This window comes from Gadus morhua, chromosome 7 (genome assembly GCF_902167405.1).
Source record: "Gadus morhua chromosome 7, gadMor3.0, whole genome shotgun sequence".
Taxonomy (NCBI): Eukaryota; Metazoa; Chordata; class Actinopteri; order Gadiformes; family Gadidae; genus Gadus; species Gadus morhua.
Window position 1 is genome coordinate 16,532,859 of NC_044054.1, and position 27,475 is coordinate 16,560,333.

Below are 27,475 nucleotides of genomic sequence, written 5' to 3' on the forward strand. Positions count from 1 at the left end.
TGTCCTCCCACCTAAACGACGGCCCATATCTACTGTTTGAAGACCCAAAGATGACATTTATTATTCTTTATGACAGATTAGGAGGACGTGTTTTAGTGGGACAAAACAGAGGTCTATGGGCGCTTTGCTTCCGCCGAAAGAAATCCATTCCAACGGTTCCATGTATGTGGGGGCACAGAATTATTTAGGAGATAGAGCCATCTCTTTCATATGAATCGGGGCATTAAGGTTTAAATAAATGAGTAGATAATATACTATAAATCCTAAAGGAAGTTATGGACACTTGGGAATGAGCTATAGACCTGGGGATATATATGATGTTCGGTGCCTCTAGCCCGACTGGAAGGGCTAGAGGCACTGGAAGGGATTCACAAAGCATCAAAAGAGTGCCAAGGTTCGGTCTGGGGGTCCCAGTCAGGCCCTGGAACAAGGTTATCAAGTCTCAGGGCAGTGTACCTCTTATCTCAAGGTTGGCCTTTTACACCCCATTCTGATGGACTAGGTCTCGCGGGCCCCACCACTGGGAGGCTCCGTCAAAAAGATGGGCAAGGGCTAGCAATACCAATCTCTGATGTCATTTCTGGGACCCGGCTGACCATGTGTATGGATTTTGGCATCTCTACCCATCTTGAAAAGGCACAAAAAGGGGCGTGATCTCCAACCTCCAACCAAAGATAGTGGGAGCTGATGGCAGGTTTAAGCAGCCTTACATGGCGGAGTCTGATTGGACTCTGGACTCTGGTGCTGGGTGAGGCTGCCCATTGAGTTATCAGTGTGCACAGGTTAGGCCAGCCATCTCCACACACACTGGGGAGATCTCCTGCATGGCAGCGGAGCACCCTTGCCATGTTCAGTATGAAACAATTTTGCAATAAACACTGCAACTTTTCAATACTACCACCTCTATCCTTTATCTGAGGGAACCCGAAAGAATTACCCTACGTGGATTGTGGCATTGACATTTGCTACACTGGGCCATCCAGGAAATCTCCTTGAGTTTGTGTGGTGATGGCAATTATAACCTGTGCTGATCAGTCAATGTGCAATAGGTTTTCAGCCTCAACAATCACAGAGGCCAATCAGACTGTGAATTTAGGTGTATTTACGTTCATTAGCATTTCCTCAGCTCAACTGCCAACCAAAAAATCCTATGATACATTCTAAAGTACAAGCCCTTTTGGGATATCATTAGTTTTGACACAAACTATTTTGAAGAGATAAAGGGATCTCTGTGGTCCCTTCCCTCCAGCCAAGAGTGCCACAGGCTCAAAGGATCCATGCCACGCCGCATATAGGCAGTAATACATGCAAAAGGGGCCAAAATCAAGTACCGAGTACATATCACATGATTATACTTTTCAGAAGGCCAACATTTCTGTATTTAAAATCCTTTTTTTATTGATTTCATGCAATATTCTAATTTTGAGATTTTAAATTTGGGGTTTGAATAAACTGTAATGGTTTTCTGCACAACTGGCAGGTCGGCAGTCTTCCCCATGATTGCCAATTCTACTGAACCACACTGATGGACCATTTAAAAGCTCAGGAACCCGTTGCAGGTGTTTTGGATTAATAAGCTGATTAGATGTGACACTGAGCCTACAAAATTGAACCTTTCACATTATTCAAGTTTTCTGAGAAATAGAATTTTGGGTTTTCATAAACTGTAAGCCATAATCATAAGAATTATAACAAATAAATAAAGGCTCACATGCCAGGCTCATATGGCATGTAATGAGTCTATACAATATATTAGTTTCGCCTTTTAAGTTGAATTAATGAAATAAACAAACTTTTGCACGATATTCTAATTTTTGTATTTTACCTCTAGTGTTCTCTTTGAAGCTTCTGGTCTCCAACCTTAATTGCCTAACATGGTAAAACAAACAACATGAGAGCTGATGGTCGCCAGCCACATCTTTATTTGGTTGCCTTCATTTAAATTGTTTTAAAGCAAACTGTACGATAGTTCTTAAAACGATTACGGTTGTTCACAATTATACACATTATCAAAAACAGTCAGAAGTAATTGACTGGAATATCACACAAATATGAGCCAGGCTGGTTTAGAGCAACAAACTACATTAACTTTTATTACCAGATAGATGAGCATACCTAATCCGCCTCACACTGAATATGATATATACTGAACGGCCACACACAGAAAAGCAAAACAGACGTACATACATTCACCCAAAACATTGAACATTCCAGTATGCTACATGAATATATGTATGGTCATTAATTGTATATGTAAGCATTCATCAGTTAAATAAATACATCCCACACACGACCCTTTGACGTCAAGATTAACCTACTGCCATGATAGCATTTTGGAGAGGTTTGTCTGAACTAATCCCAGACAGGAATGTTTTTGGACGAAGCAGTAGGACCACCTGGCCAGAACTGTTACTTTGGGTTTAGTCAGGGAAGATTATATATAGAATCCAAATGTAGGTAAGATCAGTCAAAGCGATGACCAATGCCATACAGTATAGCATAGATATCTTCTTTGGAAAAGAAGTCCCATCAGTCTCTGATAAATAAAATGTGAACGCTTGTTCCTTGTTGTTCTTAAAAGTTCAGATTCAGACCTACTGCTGAGTCAGCAGTGCTGATCAAGGTGGCCAGAGCCCTTGGCCAAGTGACCCATTTATGAAACAAGAAAGTAGTTACAGAACGATTAAATAAATAAATTAAATACGGTTGTTAAAGGCGATTGTTCCATGTTGGTGGTTAATTAAGAATGAACCTACCGTAGTTAAAAGGTGCTGTAGGTAAGATGTAAGAGCAATTATTTTACTGTAATTTAAGAAATTCCAAACCCATATTTTACACACAACCTCAACCTTTTGTTGGACCTTGAAATAGGAAACAAAATATTACTCATGGTGGTATGGCAAGTATAAAGACTGCAGTGTTTCGAGCAAAGTCCAAATTATCTACCAAGATTGGTTTGAAGAGCAAAGTTGTGTGGAGAAGTATTGCATGTGCCTAGTCAATGGAAAGACCAAATGTGTTATGTGAATGCATCCAGTTTTATCTATGAAACAAACATCCCACTGGAGCTTCCAAGGAACATTCATGAAGCAGTAGCTCACTTTCCAGTTTATTTACATCTTAACTAGTTGGCTTGGCTTGTGCCCACACGCAGGATGCTGCCACTCCACCCTGATTATAACACTAGTAGCCAGGCGCAAAATAGCATGTTCCAATATAAATCAGGAAAGGGGAGGGGAAGTAGACAGGAGGATGGAACTAAGCTTGCCCCCCGCCAATCACGGAGTCTCTGAGCCAACGATGAGGAGAATCTCGTGAGACAAGACGAAAGTGAAGAAGTAGAGGCAGAGGTCGGCGAAGACGTCGCCCATCCTCCTGTAGGTGTCCATGGAGCGGTTGATGACCTCCGCTGGGATCCCCGACAGAAGCAGGGCGGCCGTCAGTACCGTGGACTGGGGCTTCCGTTCCACCTGTGGGAAAGGTTAAAGGTCAGGTAGGTCAGACTCAATAACATACAATTTGGTCAAACCAATGGTCAAGTGTTCCTCAAAGGGGTTCCTAGCTGCTGAGTGTATTTTCGTCGTACGAAAATACCAAGATTCTTGCAAATAAATATTTGACAAGCAATCACGAATGTACATAACTTGAGGTATGTACGAAAACAACACAAAAGGAGTGACGTTTATAAGATGGCAACTCACCTTTGGAAAGTATTTGTATAAGCCCATGTAGGCAAGTTCCAGGGTAAGAAAGGGAGCGAAAATTGACTAGAAAGTAGAAAGAAAAAAAAGTGATTAGTAAAATTAACAATGTAGCAGCCAATGCTTGCACCCATCTAACCAACAAGTATTATAAAATGACCAAAACACAGACTACATAATTATACTTGTTCTTAAAGGGTAGGGTAGGCATTTTGGGCAGAATGCAGCGATTGTAAGGGCTTATTACCTCCGTAATCGTATTCTTTTGGCAGAGCATTTGATTTATTTAGTACCGTCTGGATGTAAAGAGACTTTCAGAACAGATTATCTAAAAATGCTTCTAAAATAAATGATCTACAATACCTTTAATGGGTATTTTGCTAATGTAATTTTTGTACGAGTATTTCATTAAATTATTTTCTGTTTACAGATTGTAATACAATAAATTCATCACTGATGGGAACAGCCCATGGAACCTGTGCACTCGCAGTGGCCCGGACTCACCAGGTACTGGCAGACAGAGACCCTAACAAACACAGCCAGGAGTAGGCTGCCGATCAGCCTGAACATCCTAAAGACATCGAACTCCTCCGGCTCTGAATCCCCTTCCTCGGCCGCTTTCTCACTGGCTACTGCCAGCTGTCCACGCAGCTTCATGGCATCATCAAACCGAGACAGGTACGTCTGTAGACCTCTTCGTGGGGAGCCACTTGGATCGTCTGAAGGCCTCTCTCCCCTGGGTCTCTGTCGAACCCCTGCTGCTACTCCTCTCAAGTCCTCAAGGCTCCCTCCCACGGGATCCCCCAGGTCTGGCAGCGGGGAGCCTCTCCTCTCTGGGGTGGAACTACGGGAGTGGGCGGATTCCTGGAGGAAGGGAGAAGGCCTTGGGGAGGAGTTGGCCGGCCACGGATCTGTCCGTTCTAGATCCAGGTGAAACCTGGGCTCTGCTGGACGTCGGGGGGTGCCAGCTGCGTAGACCACAGGATGGGGACATCAGGTATGGCAGGAGTACAAATAAATACATATATTCTCACGTGGGGGACAAAACCGAGAGCCAATAAGCAGCTCAAATGATTTAAACGTCAGTGTGACAGTTCTTGGCGATGAAAGCGAAACACAAATATTGCTTTTATATTATAATAGCAATAACCAAATATACGTTAGAGTATCAATCATGACATACCGCTCTCTGGTTCAATTTTTGTGTAACCAACTATCCGGTTCATTCTGTCCTCAGAATTCATGAGCAGTTTCCTCCTGCGGATCTCAGCTCTCCTTTGGGCTGCAGATAAAGTCTTCTCTTCGGTGCTTGTTTGTCCGTTATCTTCGGTCGACTCCATCGTTGAATGAATCAAAGGATGTCTTCCACACAGTGCTTACAAAACAATAATTGGCAATGCAGGCTACGATCAACAGCATACGGAGCCTATCCTTCGTCGGCTGAGCCAGGGCGCAGAATGATGACGCCAACTAGATGCGCGCCACCGAGGATTTTCGATACACGCGCATGAAGAAAGGGCGATGTCAGACACAGGAGCCCTCATGAATAAATGAATTGTACATTTCAGTCAAAAGGAATTATTTAATTATACAAATGTTAAATATTTACTGGTTTAATCGTAACACATCAATGCCATCTGTCAACTAATATGTTTTTATTATAAAATAGGTTCTGATTAGGAAATGCTTTGTAAATTCCTTTTAGAGGAATGAAATTATTCTGAGGTTGAATAACTCATTGCAGTCCGATACAACCTTTAACACAAAATAAATCTACAACCCCACGTTTTAAAAATGTATAGATTTAAGTATTTCATCCTGAAAAGCATTTGCATTCACATTCCTTATGAAATGTAGTCATTGATGTTGAACAAAAAGTGTATGCAGATTAGAAAACATTTTTGCATCTGTTTTTACCAACAATACAAACTACATTTAAAAAGTCCCAAATGTTTTATTTCCTTAGTATCATTTCACCTTGTTCATATTAAAATCACCAGCAATGTATTACTTTTATATAGTCTTTAATATACAAGTATCAATAAGTATGATTAAAAGATAACAATGGCTTTGTTATGTCTGTGTTAAAGAATTTCCCATATCCTATTATATTAAAATATTTCTTATATACGGACTGTATTCAAACAGAGGCTTGATAATAAAATGTGACTTCCCATACAAGGCAATTACAGAATTTAATCACATTGGGAGTCTCATAAATTAAACAAAAACAAGACATCATCCGAGGCGATCTGAATCTCTAGAGAGAAAGAATGCACGTGTTTGAGACAGAAAAGGACAGATCTAAACCAAGTGCTGGGAGACAACTTTCCATTGCTTAATCAAACAATCAAGGCAGCGAAGACGGCTGTTTACATCTGTACGTACTTGGTCTCTTCCCTCTCCTCCCCCAAACCTAACAAAGATTCCTTGAACACACGATTATAATGAGGAAATACAAAGCACACTTGCCCTCCTTATAGGTAGAACCAGGGTGTACCACTCACAGACAAACAAGCACACTTGTGTCATAACAGTCTTTGAACGCCCAAATACTCTTTTATCATCCTCCTCCTCCTCCTCTTCTTCTTCTTCCACCTAGCTGCATTAGTCTGTATTAAGGAAAGACAACTGTGCTTCTGGAACAAAGTTACATCACACACCAACTGCTTTTTGAACAACGCCGGTACACAAGATTGTTCTTAGAGCATGAACACTGATTCACTTGACCATTTACAACCGGAGCCGTCATCATTATAATTATTATTTTTGATTTTAATTCTTGTCCCCACCCCACCCACCCCTTCTCCACAATTCATTATTCCAATGAGTGCGATGCGTTATGATCCACGTTATTCATCTCTCTGAGGTGCTCAATCCATTAAACGTTATTTGGTTTCTTTGAATGAATGCTTGCGTTGGATCAGGTTGTTGAGTCACGTAGGAACGGTTGTCGTTGTGGTTGCTGAGCATTTTCATGGATCGGAGGAAAAGAAAGATGTGACAGACTACAACTGGAGGTGGCGCAGGAGCTTGCCCTGGAAACGAGCGCAGCCCTCGCCCTGCCAACGCACACGCACACACATACCACACACACTCTCATGACACTCACACCACACATACGCAAGCACACACACACAGCCTCCGTGTCTTCCTGTGGCTCCGGCGAGAGTCTATTACTTGGAGATCTGCTGTTGCATGTGCAGCAGGAACTCGTAGTAGGACAGAGCCGACTCGGTCCGGTCCTCGATCATGTTTTGCATGAAGTCCCCCTTCTGCGGGCTGTCGTCCCTGAAGCCAGACGAAACACAACCACAACTCAACAGACCCGCAGAGGGAAATAAACGTATATTAACATCTTCTGTTGTATGGCGTTGCACTGAATTCCCCTTGGATGATTCATTTTTTTTTTAAAACAAAATTAACATTTTAACGTATTCTTCTTTCAGACACCCTTTCATAGAAGCATCTTCCTTATCAGTGCACTACAGTTACGATCTGCTTAGCAGAGTAGTTCCCTTTTGAGGCGCACCGGCCGGCCGCCATGTGGATGGTCAACAGAACCTACCTGATGATATGGAGGCTCGGGTAGAAGGGCCTCTGCTCCCGGAGCCAGCCGATGAATGCCCGGGTTCTCTGTGACTCTGCCGTCTCCAGCTCGGGGAGCTGGTACTGGTGGGGGGAAAACAGAAGGAGAGGTGGGAGAGTGTGGGGAGAGTGGGTGTGTTATTTAGTGGTGCCTTTACGGAGAGGCTTTCGAATATGAGTGCGTTGTTGTACCCTGAGGGAGGCTTTCTGCTGTGCAAGTATTGGTAGTAGCATATCTACTGAACCCACTCTCCTCCTTTTACACGTTAATCAGAAAACGACCAACCACCAAAACAGAACCATTAAAACAGAAACTCTACGGCAGAAAAAACTGCTGCAGAAGGGGAGAGTCATAAGAAGGGCTTGTAAATGATGTTGTTTACGTTAGTCATTTAAGATTACTCAAGCAGGAAGACTTTTTTAGAATGAATTGCAAATTGTCGTACCATGTTCTGAGGCAAGGCAGCATAGTCCGGGACGCCCAAGACCTGAGTGAGGAAGGAGGGGTTGCAGCTCCTTCCTACCCATAGATGCATCACCTATAAAAGGACAGGGAATGGTCCGAAAGTCAAAACATTTACAGTAAAAACATCTCATATAATGGATCGGAGAACGTCTTGAGCTATCGGTTGACAGGAGGACATGGGCCTGTAGTCTGGGGGGAATCAGAATAAATCATGTGTATATCTCAACCATATTGATGAGAAATTAAGTTTTAGAGACGTTTGGTGTACATCTTCATTGACGGAGGCCCCCCATGTTAACCTGAATAAAGATCCACATCAGCCCAAGGCCTGATGTGTCTGGAGGCTGGGAGGCGGGCCTCTACTCACCGATCCAGCGTCCATGAGGAAGGCCCCTTCCCGACACAGCTTCTCCACAGAGAGCTGCAGCTCCCGGGGCTGTGGGATGGTGCGCTCGCTGATGTTCAGAGCACCCTGGTCGCAATAAAGAGAGGGCGAGAGACAGGGGAGGCGGAGAGAGAGAAAATGAAGTCGGTGAGATGGCCGTGACATTAAGATAACAAGGGGCATTGGATTCCGTCTGAAGGAAATCAAGACCCTGGCCCCGAGGAAATGTATATATTCTTGAAAACACAGTATTTTACCCTATCTCCAGAAGGTTTTCAGTCACTATAATAACAGCAAGCGGTTTTGTTCAAACACCTTCTGAAATTCTGGTGGTCGTGTTGCCATCACACCAAGTGTTTTATGTTTGAGGACGAATGCTGTGGCTTCCTCACAGGCCAGGGATCCTTTGTGCAGATGGAGGGCTCACCTGGTCTGACAGGTCATCCACGCGGTAGAGGGTGGGATGGATCATCAGCATGGCGTACACCAGGGGCTGGAACTTGAGCTGACACATGGAGAACACCCGGTCATCCAGCCGGGTGCTGGTGCCTGTCCTGAAGGCTTTCTGGAACACACACACACACACACACACACACACACACACACACACACACACACACACACACACACACACACACACACACACACACACACACACACACACACACACACACACACACACACACACACACACACATTGATGTTTGTATTAAATATAAACATGATGGGGAAACCAATGAATAGATTTGCTGACTCTGTGTTTGCATTTGTCAAACAAAGAGTAACACGGTGCCACTCTTCTAAATCCACCAGCCTTCTGCTGCGTTCACATGGATTCAGGCAGCAAACATCCCCTTCTGGACCAAGGAAACAACACTAGATGGTCTGACGGAACGCCACGACGCGGCACGATAAGTTGCTATGGTGATGTAGTATATATATATATAGTAATATTACAACTTAGAGGGAATGCCTTCTACCCTTAATGTTAACAGAATTTTCTGTCCGCCTCTCCTTTTTCTACCGTCCTGCACTCGTCTATTAAAATGGTATCCAATTTCAAGTCTACCGCCCGTCTGAATCCATGAGAAAGGAGCATTAAGTCAAATCTTTTAAACCCATCCCCCCCCCCCCCCCCCATCTAGTTTCCTTGTAATTTCCTGCTTTATTATTAGGGCTTATATGGTGCTGGGGTGGACATCAATTATGAAGTCCAACTTCATCCTCTAACGGGGAATGAAGTGCCACTATGATGTGGGGTGCATCCGAGAAGGCATGCTTCTGGATGTCTCTTCAAATCAAGAGCGTCCCTGTCAGCCTCTTCCTGGGTGAGGGGCTACCGGGGGGGTGAGAGGCAGGGTAGCTACCTGTTTGAGCAGCGCGAGGACGTAGAGGGGGAAGAGGCGCAGGCAGGCGGGGGCCAGCAGGCCGGGCTGCTGGATGGTCAACGCGGCGTGGCGGTACGACGCCAGCGAGTCGATGGCCGCGTTGGTCATGGCGTCCCGGGCGTCGCCCAGACTCGCCGACACGGAGCGGTCCACAGCTGGAGCACGGAGCGATAGTATGGGGGAGGGGGGGAAAAAGAAAGAGAAAGAGAGAGAGAGAGAGAGAGCACAGAGAGACAGTAAGGAGAAAGCATGGAGAGAGTGAGTGAGAGAGAGAAAGGAGAGACAGTATGGAGAGACAGTATGGAGAGACAGTAAGGAGAAGGCACGGAGAGAGTGAGTGAGAGAGAGAAAGGAGAGACAGTATGGAGAGACAGTATTGAGAGACAGTAAGGAGAAGGCACGGAGAGAGTGAGTGAGAGAGAGAAAGGAGAGACAGTATGGAGAGACAGTATGGAGAGACAGTAAGGAGAAGGCACGGAGAGACATTAAGCAGAGAGCATAGGAGAATGGAGAGAGAGTATGGAGACAGTAAGGAGAGAGAGAGCACAGAGAGAGAGATTAATAAGAGGGAGAGAGAGTGCGGAGGGGACGAGAGAGTATGGAGGGGGAGAAGGAGTATAGATGTTAATCCCAGCCACAATAATAGTCCGCAGTCAACTCGTGTAACAGCCATTTAATTCCGCTCTCCACAGCATTAACACATCACGCTATCAACTCCCACGGCACGCGCAAAAGTACATGCTGGCTGCGCGCTCACGAGTCACACCTTAAAAGCAATACAACTAAAAGAATACAGGCGCCAACAAATTAAACTTAACATAGAGAGAGAGATGAAGCGAGAGTATAGAGACAGGATATTGTCTCATTGACCCTTGATAACCGAGAAAAACAGGAAATCTATTTTCATCAAGGTTAATTTATCCCCCAAGAGGTTCCCAGGCATTGGATTGGCCTGTGGGGGCGGTTACTAGGCGACCTGAGCCAATCGCTGCCGACTATTAAGGGTAATGAAGGTCTTGGGAGTACTATGAAAAAACTTCAGTCATTATAGCATTAAGCCCAAGAACGTCTTCATAATAGATAGCTGGATCAACAGTAGATTGATCAACAGTTTGAATAGGCACTGAGGAAATGGTTCTATGAAGGAAAGGATTTAACCCCGTAAAGCGCTGTGAGCACAACCCCGGTGGATACTCTTCTCCTTCAGGCCAATAGGAGCTTCATGGAGGGAAAGGGGATTTCAAACTGGGCTTCTGCCACTGAGACACCACCAGCTATTTCCCCAAGCTTAAGTCACTCTTAACATTACGTCAGCATTAAGGGTCAGATTAAGGACTGGAGGCTAATACTATAATCCATAGAGTCACTGGTCTATCCGTCCAGCCCCTTCATGTGGTGTGCTACGTACCCATGCTAGCCAACAACCCGGTGACAGCCTGAACGTCCGCTCCAGCGAAGACATCGGTCAGGGAGTTGACCACGGGGAGACAGAGGGTGTGGACGCGGATCCTGCGCTCTCCTGGGGAGAAGGGAAGGGCCGTCAGATACAAGTCGTCTTTGGTCTTTCCTAAAAAACATTCTTTCTTTAAGATTTAGGACCTATCATTTCTGTGTAATTGGTTAGAGATGCCTAAGCCATCTGTCAGCTATTAGGGAGTGAAATGCTCTGTGGGGACATCTGTTTTGAGTTGACAGCATTAGGCGACTTTAAGTTTAGACTGCACAGGGCCTGTTTGTGACCAACTAGGGCAACACCTCCCTGATTGGTTCAGGGAATCCACCTGCCTGTCAATCACATGTGTTTGAACGCAACACTTCATGGTGGAGATAGATAAGGATAGAGGGAGGAAGTAGGCAGAGAGGGAGGTAGTGGGCAGAGAGGGAGGAAGTGGGCAGAGAGGGAGGAAGTGGGCAGAGAGGGAGGAAGTAGGCAGAGAGGGAGGTAGTGGGCAGAGAGGGAGGAAGTGGGCAGAGAGGGAGGAAGTGGGCAGAGAGGGAGGAAGTGGGCAGAGAGGGATAAGGTATCGCCCCCGTATGTGTAAACATACGGTCCTCTTTTGATCCCTCACCTTTGCTTGAGGTGTAGAGCAGCGCGGCCTGGAAGGACACCACCTGCATGTCCACCAGGTTCTCCTCGATGGACATCTGCACCGCGAAGCCCGCGTCCGGGTTCACGTTGGGCAGGGACAGCAGGTCCGTGGAACGCACAAAGAAGTTCCCATGGAAGGTGTGAATGGACAGACCTGGGAGAAAGAGGAGGGGACTTTACTTATTCATGGGAAATAAAGACAATATATCCCAAAATCCGAAGGGCCAATACACAAGACTGCACCGCAACACGTCTAGGATTAGGGCTTTGACTCTGAACTTCTTTATTCTAATATAATTAGAATATCAAAAAATAAATCAAAATTCAAACGAATATTAGGTAGCCCTTAATATTCCAACCTGTTATGGGCAGGCCAAGAGGGAGAGATGTCGGAGAACCCGACGCAGTCTATTCATAATATTGTAATGACCACGGAAGAGGCAGTGAATGAAGTATTGATTAGAGAGATTTATTCGAAACCTAATAAACCGTTGGAACGCGCATGATCGGAAACCATAGCAACGCCGGTAAACAAACCTCGCGAAGCCCAATCCAGGTCTTACTGAAGGCATTTAATGGTCAAAATATTATTAATAAATATTTGAATATTAATAAACAAACGAACTTCAAATATGATTTTTGGGCAAAAGTCAAAGCCCTATCTAGGATCTCAACAATTATAAAGGACGCAAAGTGTGAAGGCTGGAGATATGCAGCTTTTGGTGACCTGCAAATCTCTAGTACACTAAAACACTATTGGAATTCTTGAATTCTTCGCAAACCTATCCACCAATTATAAGACAATAATGAACCAAGTGACTGGGAACACAGCTCTGCTGATGAAGACTAGGGGCAGGGTTTTGGTGGTGAAGAGGACCCCAGGCTGACCTTTGGTGCAGCGTATCCTCATCACGGCCTCGAAGCCGATCTTGCGGGTGAGGTACCGCTTGAGGTCCTTCTCGAAGCGCTCCACCTGGGCGGGGTTATGCTGGTGGTGGTAGGAGGGGTAGTAGTACACGCTTCCTGCAGAGTACCTGGATATGCATCCTGTAGGGAGGAGGGGAGCGTACGGGAGTTATATCATGATATCTGCTCAGATAATAACTTCATGTATTTGTATGGGCTGTTGTGCCTTTATGGACACGGCAAGCCAAGAGATGGGAAGGATAGGAAAGTGGGTTGAAGGAGACATGACATGTAGCATGAGACCGCGATGGGAACTGAAAGTCAGGTTGCTACCAGGTTAACACACTTCATACACAAGGACGTTTCTGTGGTGTATTGGTGCAGAATAACAAGACAACACACTGTAGCTGCACAGGATATACAGGACGGAAAATTACGGTACATAAAAAAGAGACGTTATACAATACGAATCAATATGTTAACCAAAAAGATACAATATCTGTGAGTGTATGCATGAGGCTCACCTAGCGATGCCAGGTCACAATACTGAGCACTGAGGAGGAACAGGTCCACGGCCACCTGCTGGCCCGAGCAGTCTAGAGCCAGCTTCTTGTAGAAGTCTGTGGCGGGGGCTAAGTGCTGAATATCCTGTTCATACCGATGACAACACACAGCACAACTTTCTTTAAACCGTTTTAAAAGGTTCCACTGGTTAAAAGGGGCAAAGCTAATAAGAATAACGGCTTTACATTGGGTTTTTCCTCAGAAGCATTCTATAGGAACATGCATAATGTCCTTGCATGCGTGCGTTAACCTTCAATCAGTGCATTTTGCATTTCAAAGCTTCTCTGTCCAGTGAGAGACCAAATAATTAGCAGTCTACCTTTTAATAGGGAAAAAAATTCTGCGAATCCCGTTAAATATACAAGGTCTAGGAACTGTGGAATTTTAAGAAAAGTACAGCACGACAAAATTTCAGATAATGAGCACATGAATCCCCACGCTCTATATTGGTTGATGAGCTGAACTCAACAACGCTGTCTCTAGAGGTTCGGCCTAGAAGACAACCTATCCCTCGTCGGTCTCGAATGAATGCAGTGCACATCTACGAGGTTGTCAACATCTGTCATACAACCGCTCCTGCCTGTGTAGAACATCTCTCTTTGCCTCATAACCCTCCACACCACCAGAACATCATACGATTTGAAGAGAATATCTTGCATACACAAGGCCTCAACTCCATGCTTGATGGGACATGCGCTACCAATGAATAGGCTAGAGCTGGCTCTAGGATGGCTCTTCTAGGCCTACAGCCATCTTCTGTAATACAGTAATATCTGTATGCCTCCAACAGCCAATCAGCACGACCACAAGGGCTCTGAGCCAATGCGAGCCTGCCATGTAAGCGGTAATGAGGTGGAAATATTCTGTTTTTTTTCAGAGCATGTTGCGTATCTAATATGCCTTTAGGCACAAATTGACTTATTCTTTCAGAAAGGTTGCATATATTATAGCTCTAAAGGAGAGAATGCTAATAAAAAATTATCTACATTTTCTCTTGTGAAAGCCACAGAATCATCACATGATGTACGCCCTATGTATCAGCTCTAGTTCTAGCTCTTTTTTACTTATAGAACTAGTTCAAAGAGAACTAATAACCTTGGACATCACTGCATTTATTGCAGAATAATTACCCTTTCAGTGAAAAGTACATCCTTCTCCATTATTGTAACATTTTGTGCATAAACAATGTGTTTTTATAATTCATATTATCACTTAGATGATAAATTACTTTATTGTATTTACTACTTAGTAGCTCCACTGTCGAGGAGCGCTTGGAGCACTTGAATTTCAGTGAATGCTACTCCATGTTTGTTGTGCATTTGACTTTGAAAGAGCTTTACTTCGCTCCCTCTGCCATGAGCTGATGGGGTTCAGTGCCAGTGCAGGAGGGGAGTGCCCCGGCCCCGGCCCCACTCCCGTACCTTGGCAGAGGCTCGCTGGTTGGGGTCTTCCCTGGACTTGAGCGCCCCCACGCCCATGCTTGGTAGCTGGGTCTGGAAGACGGACACGCGGCCGCCGGTGGGCGACAGCAGCTTGAAGGCCGCCTGCAGCGCGGGGCCCAGGGCCGACTGGGTCTCCATGGTCTTCTCAAATATGTGGGGCAGACTCTTGAGCAGGTCCTGCACCAGCTGGGAACACAAGGGGGTTGTAGTATGGTCCATTGGATGCGTTTCAATGAGGAGGAAAGGTTTCCTAATGGATGTCGATGCTGAAGTGGCTGCCAACACATCCACTCGCAGTAACAATACTGGGGGGGATGGGGAATTTTTAACAGTCCACATATCAAAGATGTTTCTTACCTCTTTGCATTCATTGAGGTTCACTAGAAGGCTGTCTGGCGTTGGTAAAAATATTTCTATTGGAAAGAGAAGGGTTATGTTCCCATTATGCGTTAAATTAAGATAAATGAACTGTGCAAAGGTAAAAATCATAAATAATATATTCCACAAATGTCAATAATAATATAGGATTCAGATTGCTGCAAGGGAAAACCTTATTGCATCCCCTTGATATTCTGAGCCCAGGTGAGGGTCCTAGGGACGTTCAAATGAGCTCTACTTTTGGCTAGGGATGGGCATTTGAAGGCATATCAATATTTGAATAATCAATAAAAAAAAAAGAAATCGAGTAACCGGTTAAACGAACTACGAAAAAAAAAAAAAAAAAGTGTAGCGCACTCATAATGTAGCCTGAAGGCTTCCGTGATCTGGTCTTCACTAAATAAATGAATTAGTTTTCAATCTATTAGTCAAATAAATAAGGAAATCAAATCCAATTTGTTCAATTCATTGAGCATTTTAGAAGGAAAAAAACAAAATCAGTATGCTGAATCGAAACGAGTTGAAACGAAACCATACTTTTTTGACAAGAATATGAATGAACAGTATTGCACACCTAAGGCACAAACTGAAATTAGATTCAAGTAAATTTAAGCACAACAGCAAAAAGTATAAGTACTGGTGGGCTTGGATTTCAACAGAACTCCACTTGCAGCGCATGGGCTTGCCTCGCATTACCAATCTGGTCAAAATATTTCCACACTTCGCTTCTTTTGGTCGCCAATTCTTTTAGTGTGCGCACTGCCTGCAAGTTTACTATGTAATGCGCAAAGGCACAAAAATGTATCTAATGTATTGCAATTGTGTTTTTTCTTTCTTTCTACTTTACATATTTTAAATGGCGTTAGTATACACGTTTAACGAAAAATATAATATATATAGCTAATGAATAATATTTAAATAACTTCAGGCAAAAATTAAAAAATCTGCTTAAGTCGAATACCCACGTCATTTCGAATAATCGAATATTCGAATAACCCATCCCTACTTTTGGCACGGCAATAATTTGCCTTTGCTTTGCTAGCCTTAGCCTCTGCCTCACCTTCGATGTCCGACACGATGAGCATCTGTGGCTGGGACAGCCCCTCCTGGAGGTTGTAGAAGTGGATGGTGCTGTCGAAGGTGATGAAGCCAACCTTAGTGCGCGTGTCGCCGGGGAGCCTGTGGCACAGAACATGTGGGCAGTGAACACAAGGGACACGAAATACAGAGCGAAGCCATCTCAGCTGGGAGGCTGGGAGCACTTTGAGCTTCAGCAAATAATCAATGGGGTCAGGGGGTTCTGCTTCTGATTTGAACACATATCAGCCCTCATTGTGCTTTAGGTAACCCCTTCTGGTGTTGTTGATTCAATTTACTTTGCGTTTCCTTTAACCCATTTAGGCCTAAAAAGCCTGCTAAAAAAGGCCTTTTTATGCCCAAGAACTTTTCTGCAAACCCCTTCTCAAAACCTGAGGGTTTTCAGAGCAATATTCAAAATTTGTCAACGCCTACTAAAACCTTAAGTTCTCAGGCTCTATAGCAGATAAAAACATGAGGTAAAAGGCATTTGAGAGATTAATTCTTTGGCTGTCAACTTGACTGACTTGCTTGGCCATAAACTTGAACTGCATATTTTTAAAAAATCATTGATCATCAAAAACATCAAGAACATTTTGAAAATCAATACAGATCTGCTTTTATTTCATACTTTTGAGGTACCAAAGTGACAAATGATAGACACTGAAACACAGATATAGAACAAAACCAAAACAAACCAGAGGGTTACTTCTTCTTTACCTAATAATTTCAATTTGAATCAATGTTCATTTTCTTTGTTGTATCATTTTGATGTATTAAAGCGTCTTGAGAAACCATATAATCATAACTTGTTGGTGAGTGTACAGATTAACAGAACAGTACAGTCTCAAGTCTAAACACAACTCATAATTTACTGTCGAGTGCTGCGGTAATGCTTTCCAAAGCATTACCGATATATCATTTAGGATATCATTTAAATCTGGTCCTGTGTCATCCTGCATAATTTCATTAAAATCCAAATTAATTACTTCGTCAATATCACTTTCCTCACTTGAATCAGCCATGACGGATCGCTTGCAGTGTTTCGAACCGAGACATTCTCCGCGTGTATGCTTATTTCGACCAATCACAGAGCATTTTATTAGTCGGTCAAAAATCCCTAATCATCTCCAAGAGTATTTCAGCCAATCACAGTGCATATTATTGGCCACGTGCCTCGGAAAAGACGACACCGCTCCATATGACACAGACGCGTTTGCCGGCATTAATGGTAAATACTAGAGCTGTCAAGCGATTAAAATATTTAATCGTGATTAATCGCATTAATGTAATAGTTAACTCTAATTAATCGCGATTAATCGCAAATTCTTTTTCTATGCTAAATATCCCTTGATTTTTTTTGTGCCTTGTGCAAATTATTTTTTATTGATAACAACATTGGCATATACACTGATCAAAACAGGACGATACAAAAAAATAGCCTATAGTGCAATTAAACGACTGCTTTGAACAAATGTCATTTGAACATAGCAGCCAGGCTACTGCTTCTTTGTTTTGAGCCAAAGAAAAAAAAAAAAAAAAAAGTTTTTTTTTTTTTTTTAATAAAATAATTGCGTTAATCGCGCGATAAAAAATTTAACGCCGTTAAATTTGGTTTGCGTTAACGCCGTTAATAACGCGTTTAACTGACAGCTCTAGTAAATACGCATTGATGCGTGATTCGGTCTTAAAGGTAAACACGCACACATGCATGATCCAGTCTGAATGGGTTAAAGGGCGCCACAGCGCATTGGGGCGGTACGTACGCGCTGATGTTGTCCAGCAGCGATTGGCAGACCACGTTGAGGTAGCCCGTCTCCACTGCGTTGTGGGACACATCCAGCACGAAGAGGTAAACGGCAGGCTGGGGGGGCCGCAGCTGGGAAGCAAATGCAAATCGATTACAAACAGCAAAACAACACAGTCCGAATCTTGGACTTCAAGTTTGAAGTCCCTTTTTATGCATCAGACACAGAATAATCTTTTAGACTCCAAGGTGGGACTTCACCAGTACTAAAATATAGTATTGATGATAATATAATACAATAAGAAACAGTTGGTGGTACCATGTATTCAGAGGGCGCTATGAACTCGATGGTGGCATTTTGGACCTCGGGTCGTTTCTGAGGCTCGCCGTAAGACCTGCTGATGGGGTTGTACATGAACTCCTCCGGCACTGTCGACCAGACCAGAGGGAAAGGGAGAGACAGAGAGACATAGAGGATTAGCATGCACTGCTCTCCATTCACAGAGCTACCACACTATCCATTCTGAAACCGGCCCCGAGGCCATCATGACACTCATGGCTGATCATGTCATGTTAACATTAGATTAACAAAAAAATGATGTGAAACATCATTTGTATAATAATCTATTGTAACAGGCAGTTACAAATATAATTCAAGATTTATTAATCTACAAAACATAAATTTTTTTTTTATTAAACAACGATTTAGATTTTCTGGAAATTGACTTAAAATGATAAAGACAAAAAACTGAGTCAAAAGCAGACAGCCGTGTTCGGAGAGACTCAAAATAAATAAACGTTTCCACTTCCCAAAGAGAGTTCAGTCAGAAAAAAGCCAGAGGCACAGTGCATTCACCCTGGGTGTACTTAACACTGTTACAATATTATTCTAGCTCTACAAATACAAGGCTTCATTCCCAATCAGTATGCTTTGGCTTTCAGTTTGAAACAAGGTACTGTCGAGTAGGAGAGCTTTCCCCTCTTCCTGGCCGTTTGGTCTGTCACTAGGAGCCCTTCCCGCCAAGCCAGCCCTCCTCACCGTCATTGACCCGGAAGCAGAGGTTACACTTCCACCTCCTCTGGTCCAGGAAGGACACGAAGGGGTTGATGTAGGTCCTGCAGGAGCGGCAGCGCACGATGGTGCTGGACGTCACCACGGGGAGTTGCTTTAAGGGAGAGACGGACAACGTTAGAAATCAGCCCCTGGGTTGGCACTGATTTATTCAACAGGAACAATGGACAGTGGTTGACTGTCCCAGGGTTAGCTAGGTAGAAGCTAGACGGCAAATGGCACGGTTATACATCTTCAGACAAGCCATCAAAAACACTGGGGCTAATAATGAAGAGGGTTAGGCAACATTAGTACATTTCTTTTCTATTTAATCCTGCTGAGGAAGTAGTTAGATTCTACGTATATCCATTTCACTAGCAAGGGGGGGGAGAGATTGAGTGACCATGCAAAGTCTGAAGAATCCCTTCTCAAAGCACCTGACAGCCTGACATTAAACATTTCTTAAATCTTGGTTTACAATGACTTTGTGTTCATATGAAACAACAGTCCCAGAAGTCTCCTACATTAAATGAAGCCAGATAGATGGTTTTTTATTGAAGCCACCACCGACTGAGACCCTGTGGATAGGGTTAGGTCACAGGCTATCCGGATTAGAAAGAACCAGAGACCAGAGTTACCGAGAGATCTTTGAACGGGTGGAGGAGCAGACCCAGGGGCAGCTTGGCTTTGTTCAACAGGCTCTGCGTCTGAGGGATGCTGGACAAGGTGCATCGGAAAACTCTGTGAAACGGAGGGGAGGAGGGAGACGGGGAGGAAGGAGAGGGAGAGAAGTCGTTAACTCTTCGGTTTGCCTTCATTTCAGATATCTGCAGTTATATATACTCTAACTGGCATGTCACAAGGCTTTCCTAACCACATTGCAACTAAAAACATAATACAGTATGTGTAGTAGTTTATAAAAGTGAATCTTAAGGGGGTAAATTACGATTTTAAAACACTAACAGGTTCCATGGTTAACAATAATGAACGAAGTCATGAATAAAACATGTGCTTGCACTGAAGCAAAATAGCCTAAGAGGTGAAGTTGGGGTGCTGTGAATGTAACCAGCAGGGGGTCTTACTCTGGGTTACAGTTGACCTTCTGCAGGTCCTGGGGCAGGGGGGGCGTGGGGGCGGGGATGGGTCCGGCGGGCAGCAGGTTCCTCTCCTGCAGCAGGTTGACCACCCTCAGGGCCTCGGGCGTGTTGCCCTGCAGGCTCAGAGAGGCCAGGGAGGAGCTCATCTGTGCCAGGCCGGGCCCACCTGGTGGCTGCAACACACACACACACACACACACACACACACACACACACACACACACACACACACATTAGCGAGCTACAGCAAGTGTGGAACGGATATAAAAGAGTCACAGCTGCGTGAACCTCAAATGAGGCAATCTCGGGCCTTGATTTAAAAGTAGACATTTTTCCTTAAATCCATCACTTATGATGCAACGCTTCTCAATGCTGGTGAATATATGGATGGAGGGGCGTTTTCTTTTGTTTCTTGCTCTACTCATTCTGCCCTCTCCCTTTGCAACTCTCCAATCAAAGCTCCGCCAGCTTTACCCAGCAGTGGATGGGTGAACCTCAACCACAGCGTTATGTAAAAGATCAGAGACGGAAATAAAGAGCATTGGTTCAGTGAGCGTTGGTTTCAGTGAGGAAGTCCTCAGACAGACCATAACTCATAAGTCTACAGTAGTAGGTACTACATGACCGTGCAATCTGCACTTTTGAAACTCACACACTTTTGTGAAACCTTAAAATCATTTAAAAAGCAGCAAATCAAAGACCTATAGGGCTCATCTTTGACGGTAAAGAAAAGCCTTTGGGTCATTGAGACATAACGACCACATCCTGACGGGAGGCTCCGGTCACCTGCTGGTAGAGCTGGGGCTGCGGGGGGTATTGCGACGGGGCCGTCTGCATGGGAGGGTGCATTGGGGGCGCGGCGCCCTGGGACGCGGGCGTGTTATTGTACCCTGGAGGGAGGGACGGGTAGTGGCCCAGGTGTCTGCCGGGGGGGCCGGACTGAGGAGCACCGGCTGGGACAGGGAGAGAGAAGAGGGAGCACCGGCTCATTTACATGGTTCCATTTCGTATCATAATACACCTTTACTAAAAAAGACAACGCTCAGAGCCAAACCATGAAGAAAACATGACCAGTTAATCTGGTCTTTTTCTTATGCTTTTCATCAATAACAAAAAATGATGTAAGAAATTATAGATATTTAATGTTATTTCATAAGATGCATTGCCATATGCATGTCTGTAAATGTACAGACATGCAACGTCAGTAGGACAACATTAATCTGGAGGATTGGAGATATGTGTTCTGCCATTAGTTCATGTAACCTGACACACAATCCGATATTTTAATTCAGACAAACAAATAATAAACATGGAAGACAGAACAACAGTGCTGGTTTCTGATGGCACTACAACTCCCAAACAAAGCCTTGTATCACTGTCTGGCGGCAACACTTACCCATTTTGTTCTCCAGATGATTAAAGGCGTATGGAGCCTGGTGGCCATTGCCGGCTGAAGGGCCTGCGACAACGACACAACAACACTGTGAAATAACCTTCTCTGACACACCATCGCTACCACAGCAGCTAGCCACAACACACCAGAGGGGACGTCAGCAACAAGGGAGACTGGGATATATATTCGGAATGAACATCAGATGACGTAGGAAATGAATGACACCACATTCTGACACAGAATGACTGGGATGGGTTTGTCTTTGGAGCGCTTTCTTGGATGTGCGTCTTGTAATCACATGGTACGTGACTGGCCAATCCTGGTTCCAAAGCAAAGGCTCCGAACCCTTTCACGTTTCGAGTTGTACACTAGAGTTATCCAATATAGATCAGTTGTTGATCCTTTCAAATCAATGTTTGAATGACTGGCTGGTAGGCGAGCTATGCTCAAAGCTTGTTGACCTTGCAGCTAGTGATGAACGGATCAGGTTTTTAAAGATGAAAATGATCGCAGATAAAGGATTATTATTATTATTCACATATTCCATTATAACTTACCCTTCATTAAACTTATTACCATATTATGGTAGATAATCAAAATTATTTAATAATAATGAGATAAATAGTTTTGTATTTATTATTATAATTAAGCTTTTCATATCAATTTGATTTGCATTCTAGGAACAAAAATAGCACATTGAGAGATCAATTAACTGTTAATAAACAAAGTTTGGAGCAAAGATTATTACTTTCTGTATCCCTGAGTATTTAAATTGACTCCCAGGTGTGAAAATAGTGTAAGCATTGAAAAAATGTGTTTCAATAAAGCTGATACAATATGTGTACATAATTACGCTAATTATTCTATAACAGCCTGAGGTGGTCAATAGTCAATAATTATCCACAGAACAACAATAGTGTGGCTTACTTTCCAACCATATTAATAATTAAGCCAAAGAATAGCAATTGTTGAGCGCTGAATGCAGCACTCAACTAATCACCAGCATGCAAAGGAAGCGATGGATATATTCTGCATATTTAAGAACTAAGAAATTATAATGGAGCTACTTTCAAGCAACATACTGACTCTCTGTGAAATCCGTGCCTATGAAAGAACCTGGGTCCAAGGCTTCACTCTCTCGTTGAATTATATATTTTATCACTGGGATATTCAGACGGTATTTTAACTAGCCTTCTACCCACAGTCACCCTAATAGGCATAGAGGTTAAAAAGAAATCCCTTAAAATAATTAAAACTTTAGAATACCCTACAAACAAATATCCGGATGATCGAATATTCGGGCCCTGCCCTACCTGAATGGGTTAGCCAACACAAGAGGAGACTTTACAGATGGAGATGTAGAGACCTGCCTCAATACCCCATGATACTTGAATTAATCTGTGGGGCTAAGCCCATGAACCACAACAAAGACGACAAACAAATGTACCTTTAGAAAGAGGAATACAGAATGATAATGAAAATATGCATTCCGAGGTACATGGAAGGGTAGCATGCAAAGGGGAGGGTTCGACTACACCAGGACCACTACGAATGCTAGTGAGTGACGGACTGAGACGGACTACACCAGACCTGGACACTCAATGTCCCCCTGCTCGCTGGGGGGCTCAGTGCTCGCTGCACTCCCCTCGCACTGAGCTGGCATGGAAAGGAAGGAGAGGAGGCAGCAGTCAGAACCAGAGACGGGAGGCAGGTCAGGCCACACACTGCTCCTCACCCCCAACTGACCCCATTGCATGATGGGTGAGGTTGAGGCCATGCGACAGAGTGCCGGTAGAAATGCATGTGTGCAGTCTGCACTCACACTTTCCCAATGGGTGTAATAAAGTTTCAAGTTGTTTGACGTGACAATATTTCAGTTTTAGCATTACATAATTCAGAGCAATTATGACGAATACAATTACATACATACATTGTTTTTGGTACAATTACAACAACCAATTAAGACCTCAACATTGGATCACTTTCCTGTAATCAATACAGATGGAAAACGTTGACAAATTATAACACAGATATATTAAAACTTGAAAGGGGTACACACTTACCCTCGGCCTTGGGGGGTGGAGGGGTAGCATTGCCCATAGGCGGGGGTCCCATAGGAGGCATGGCGTGTCCAGTGGGCAGGGCCCCGTAGGGGGCACTGGCTGGTTGATATGGATGGGGGGCCATGGGGGGGGGAGTTGAAGCATTTCCTGGTAATGAACAAATATATATATTCAATTCCTTCCTTATACAGTGCCCCACCCACCCACCGCCACACACCCACACACACACACACGGCCGGTTTGCGCTTTGAATCGGGTGAAAGAAGGGCTAGGCCATAAAAGCTGGATCTGAACACAAAAAGCATCTTGTCAAAATAACGGCAAGACGGTAATTTAGATCAGCTGGTTTAACAGGGCGGTTGTGTATCGTGGTGACGTCGTAATTAGGAGGCCGTGTTGTAACATGAATCTGAACTTGAGATTCTGTGAACTGGTGTTGACACCTCTTGGTATGAGAGGAGTGGTCCTTCCTTCTTTAAAGACTACACCAGCAATGGCAGGACTCCAGCTGCTTATCTCTGCTGAGGGCAAAAGGCCCTTTAAAAAAGGAAGCATGGAGCTTGTAAAACACTTGATTCACAACTTTCCCAGTATGCAAATTGGTTGTTGGCTCCGAGGAAAAAACAAAACAAGGCCAAATATTTGTGAATTTGGTCATTCTAAGCAGTTCTTCCGTGGTTGGATTTCCATCAGTCTTCCATGGATAGAAATGCATAGGGAGAATATCAGTATTTTGCCCAAAAGAAAAATAGCCGATACAGCAATCACCACATACAATCAAGATAGGGCATGAGAGAGTGTAAGGCCCGCTCAGCCACTCTGGAGGCACAAAGGTCAATGTCCAGGGCCAACAGGAAAGCAATCAGGCTGCTGGACCTCAATCGGCAGCATGACGTGGCAAGTAGACTGCCGCACCAAAAGCAGATGACCTTGAAAGTGTAGTACTACAACTGATATTGCCACAACGCTCAGTTAAAACATACATGCATGTGTGTACATGTAAATAATACAACATGCTGCTAGCAAGGAGCCACGCAAGTAGCTAGCGCTGCTTAGCTGCTTTTGTGTTACCAGAAAGAGTATCCAAAGTTGACTCTGGGATACATAGAGGATTACTCATAAGCAGCATTACCCACACCCCCCCCCCCCCCCCCCCCCATTTACATTACCTGGCTGAGTGTATCCGTGGAGGGGGACAGGCCCCGGTCCGGAGCCAGGCGCAGTGCTGTGCGGGACGGGAGCTAGTGGTGTGGGTGCATATCCCGCCGATGAGGAGGGCGACGGCTGGGGAGGGAGTAGTGTAGCCGCTGGGTTCATCGGCCCAACGTGGTTACCCACCGGGCCGGACGGGGGTGCCCTCATGGCTCCGTGTGGTGCTGCGGCCGGGGGGGCAGCGGCGCCGTACTGCCAGGCAGGGGACGGCGACTGCTGCGGCGGCTGGTTTGGGTAGTAGTTGTGCGACATGGCAGCAGGGGGTGGAGGAGTAGCCTGCGCGTGGGGCATCCTGGGAGCGGGGCTGCTGGACTGCGGGGGGGTGAGCGTTGGTGGCGGACCTCCCATTGGGGGTCTGGTCAACGGGGGCTGGCCTGGAGGAGGATGGTATGAACTGACGGGTGCAGCCGGCTGGTAGGGACCCGCTTGGGGGCCAGGCTGGAAGGCCCCAGCAGGGGGCCCGGGCTGGTAGGCACCAGCAGGGGGCCCGGGCTGGTAAGGGCCTGCTGGGGGGCCTGGCTGGTAAGGACCAGAATTGTAGAGTCCAGCTCCAGGGGCCACTGGGCCCTTGGTCGGCATTGGACTGTATGGCGCTTGGGAACCGATGTTGAAGCCCATTCCTGGGTTCTGGGAAGGACCTTTAAAATAGAGGGAAAACAATAGAGGCTGGTTAGAAGAACTAGCATCAACTACTTTACGTGAAATCGACTAGACACGTCAACAACTCTCAATCTAACTAATAGATGGAACGTTTTCCCAACTGTGGGCAGAGAGACAAATGATTTTTCCAGGAAAAGAAAATAAGAGTAACGGAATAGTTTAATATTCTTTTAAGAGCCATTACCTATGTAAAAAAAAGGATATGCAGGAATAATCTAGACGTTATTGCTTTCCAGGGAAGGAACATGGCTAGGAAAACCTCTTCATGGTCTAGTTGTCCAGTAAGTACTAAACAGTACTAAACTACAGTGCTGCTACACGGGATGCATTGAATGTTTTCTTTATGTTTTGTATGAAGAGCAAAGAATCAATCAGATGCCAATACATGCCAATAAAATATAAAGATCTGCTGCAGCTTGACTTATGTGAGAAAGCTATGTTGTTGGGTGCTGTATGAGGGTTTGATATCGGACCCGTGTTTCCAACTACAGGTCCACATGAGCTGGTTCCTGATGTCAACATGCATGTATTTTGCATGGAAAATAGGTAGAAAAAAGGTATTAGAGTGGGAGAAAAAATTGGGCCTATGACTTAATTATTCCAAGTAATTTAAAGGGAAGCATGAAAAAAAAATAATACTTACAGGAAATAATTTCAAAGATAACCACATATGGTAGCGTATTGGTGGTGGATGTTATATGTTAGCTTCTTGAATAAGGCTAAAGACGCCTTTTTCAACTTAACCTCAAGTCGTTGGTTTTGAGAGTTAGCTTCTACTCTGACGTGTTTGATTTAAATTGATCAGAGTACAAAGGACAGCAATAACGTAGCTGTTTAATAGACTTATGTGTGGGGGAGAGATAAGAATATAAGTGATATGAGTGGCTAATTGCGAGATGATTAGTCAACAGAGACTCTGGTTAAATTACAAATAGTCTCAAACTGCTAACTGCTATAGAAATGCCAACATTCCTGCCGGCATTGCTTGAAAACACCGAAAAGCAATGATTTAGACATTGACCCTAAAGTCATTCGTGATATCACTTAAAAAAATATATAGAACCAAATAGGGATGTGGCAGGAGCTCCGAAATGAACAAGGTTATGGTTGAGTAACAATAACGTTATTTTGCATACAACACATCTGGATCTCCCCAATGTGCCACATATACAGTGAAAAGTTAAATTGAATCCCGCCCAGGGAGTTATATTCCAATTATATCTGTAAGGAATTAGTGGAACTCTCGGCATAATTATTAAATGGATTTGATGTTTTTAACTTAGGGAAGTGTCATTAATAAAAGAAGGGCTATTACCTCAATCTCATTATCTTTATTAAACGAAATAACGTACAGAAACAAATTAGTATGGGTGTACGTATCGATTGCTTCCTAAGAAAATGTACAATGGAATGTGTCGCTGACAGTCCTAATCAAGTAGATAAGCCCCACCATCACTAACAACAACCACAAACTAGGCAACGTTAACACTGATTCAATATTTTCTGACATCGGGTAGTTAAACATCAACATTAACCCAACATGTTCCGTTTTGCCAACTTCAGTAAAAGAAGCTTACGGACCACAAGGAAAAACATTAAATTAGGAAGTCACGTCAAGTTTGACACACTTCATACTAAGGTTAGCGGAGTTAGCTTGCCCCCATAAGCGACCCGACTAGCTAACAGAGGGGCAGATGTGCTTCATATGTTCACCATCACCACTTACCGTTTGCATAGGTCTGCCCTGTCCCGTTACGAGAGTTGAACCCCGTACTTGACATCTTGAAATAGACACCGGGATCACAATTAGAGAATCTTAATGCGAACGACTAGCGTTAGCTTGCGCCTCCGGCTAACAGTGTAGCCGAATTAACGCAAACCGGGTGACAGCAGGACGTCTAATTAAAGTGCTGGCTTTGTTGACGTCCTGTGATAACTTACTAAATAAACTCCCTGGCTAGTTAGACATCACAGGGTGACGAGGAGAGCCATTGCCCGTTAGAGTATAAACGTAGGCCTCGGATAGATAATCGTGTAAAACACTTCTCTCCTTCCACAGGAAGTCGGGATGGTCTGGCAGGATCAACGTATTCCCCGGGCATGCGCAGTACTTACACGTGGCACTTCCTCTGGTGTCTCTGTGTTTTCAGTGTACTGGAAACCAAAAAACAGAACAGTCACAAGTGTTCTTTTTCAAATGTGGGGACCCGTTTGATGTTACTGAATTCAGCTGACATTTCAATGCTGAAGTATGAACCATTAGCTGAA

The 27,475-nt window shown here is 44.3% G+C and overlaps 2 protein-coding genes across 4 annotated transcripts; both read right to left on the reverse strand.

The window, feature by feature from the left end:
- Positions 1 to 1,899: 1,899 nt before the first annotated feature.
- On the reverse strand, positions 1,900 to 5,201 carry camlg (calcium modulating ligand). The gene is made up of 4 exons (XM_030360248.1): positions 4,885 to 5,201; positions 4,206 to 4,669; positions 3,702 to 3,767; positions 1,900 to 3,470 (listed from the first exon to the last, which is right to left on the reverse strand). The coding sequence occupies exons 1-4, from the start codon at positions 5,039 to 5,041 to the stop codon at positions 3,279 to 3,281; spliced, it is 879 nt and encodes a 292-aa protein (XP_030216108.1). The 5' UTR covers positions 5,042 to 5,201; the 3' UTR covers positions 1,900 to 3,278.
- A 507-nt stretch (positions 5,202 to 5,708) lies between these two features.
- sec24a (SEC24 homolog A, COPII coat complex component) lies at positions 5,709 to 27,302 on the reverse strand. 3 transcript variants are annotated; one of them, XM_030360212.1, is made up of 24 exons: positions 26,934 to 27,302; positions 24,505 to 25,185; positions 23,336 to 23,482; positions 22,863 to 22,928; positions 21,276 to 21,338; positions 20,666 to 20,832; positions 19,865 to 20,052; positions 19,421 to 19,523; positions 18,771 to 18,897; positions 18,051 to 18,160; positions 17,751 to 17,863; positions 15,968 to 16,086; positions 14,887 to 14,942; positions 14,509 to 14,715; positions 13,048 to 13,171; positions 12,506 to 12,664; positions 11,598 to 11,771; positions 10,937 to 11,047; positions 9,508 to 9,683; positions 8,568 to 8,705; positions 8,123 to 8,227; positions 7,736 to 7,828; positions 7,270 to 7,373; positions 5,709 to 6,992 (listed from the first exon to the last, which is right to left on the reverse strand). In XM_030360212.1, exons 1-24 carry the CDS (start codon positions 26,986 to 26,988, stop codon positions 6,878 to 6,880), a joined length of 3,501 nt encoding a protein of 1,166 aa, XP_030216072.1. In that variant the 5' UTR covers positions 26,989 to 27,302; the 3' UTR covers positions 5,709 to 6,877. The 3 variants fall into 3 exon arrangements, with proteins under 3 accessions (XP_030216072.1, XP_030216071.1, XP_030216074.1); XM_030360211.1 differs by having other exon boundaries at positions 19,412 to 19,523; XM_030360214.1 differs by lacking the exon at positions 22,863 to 22,928 and having other exon boundaries at positions 19,412 to 19,523.
- Between the last annotated feature and the right edge of the window lie 173 nt (positions 27,303 to 27,475).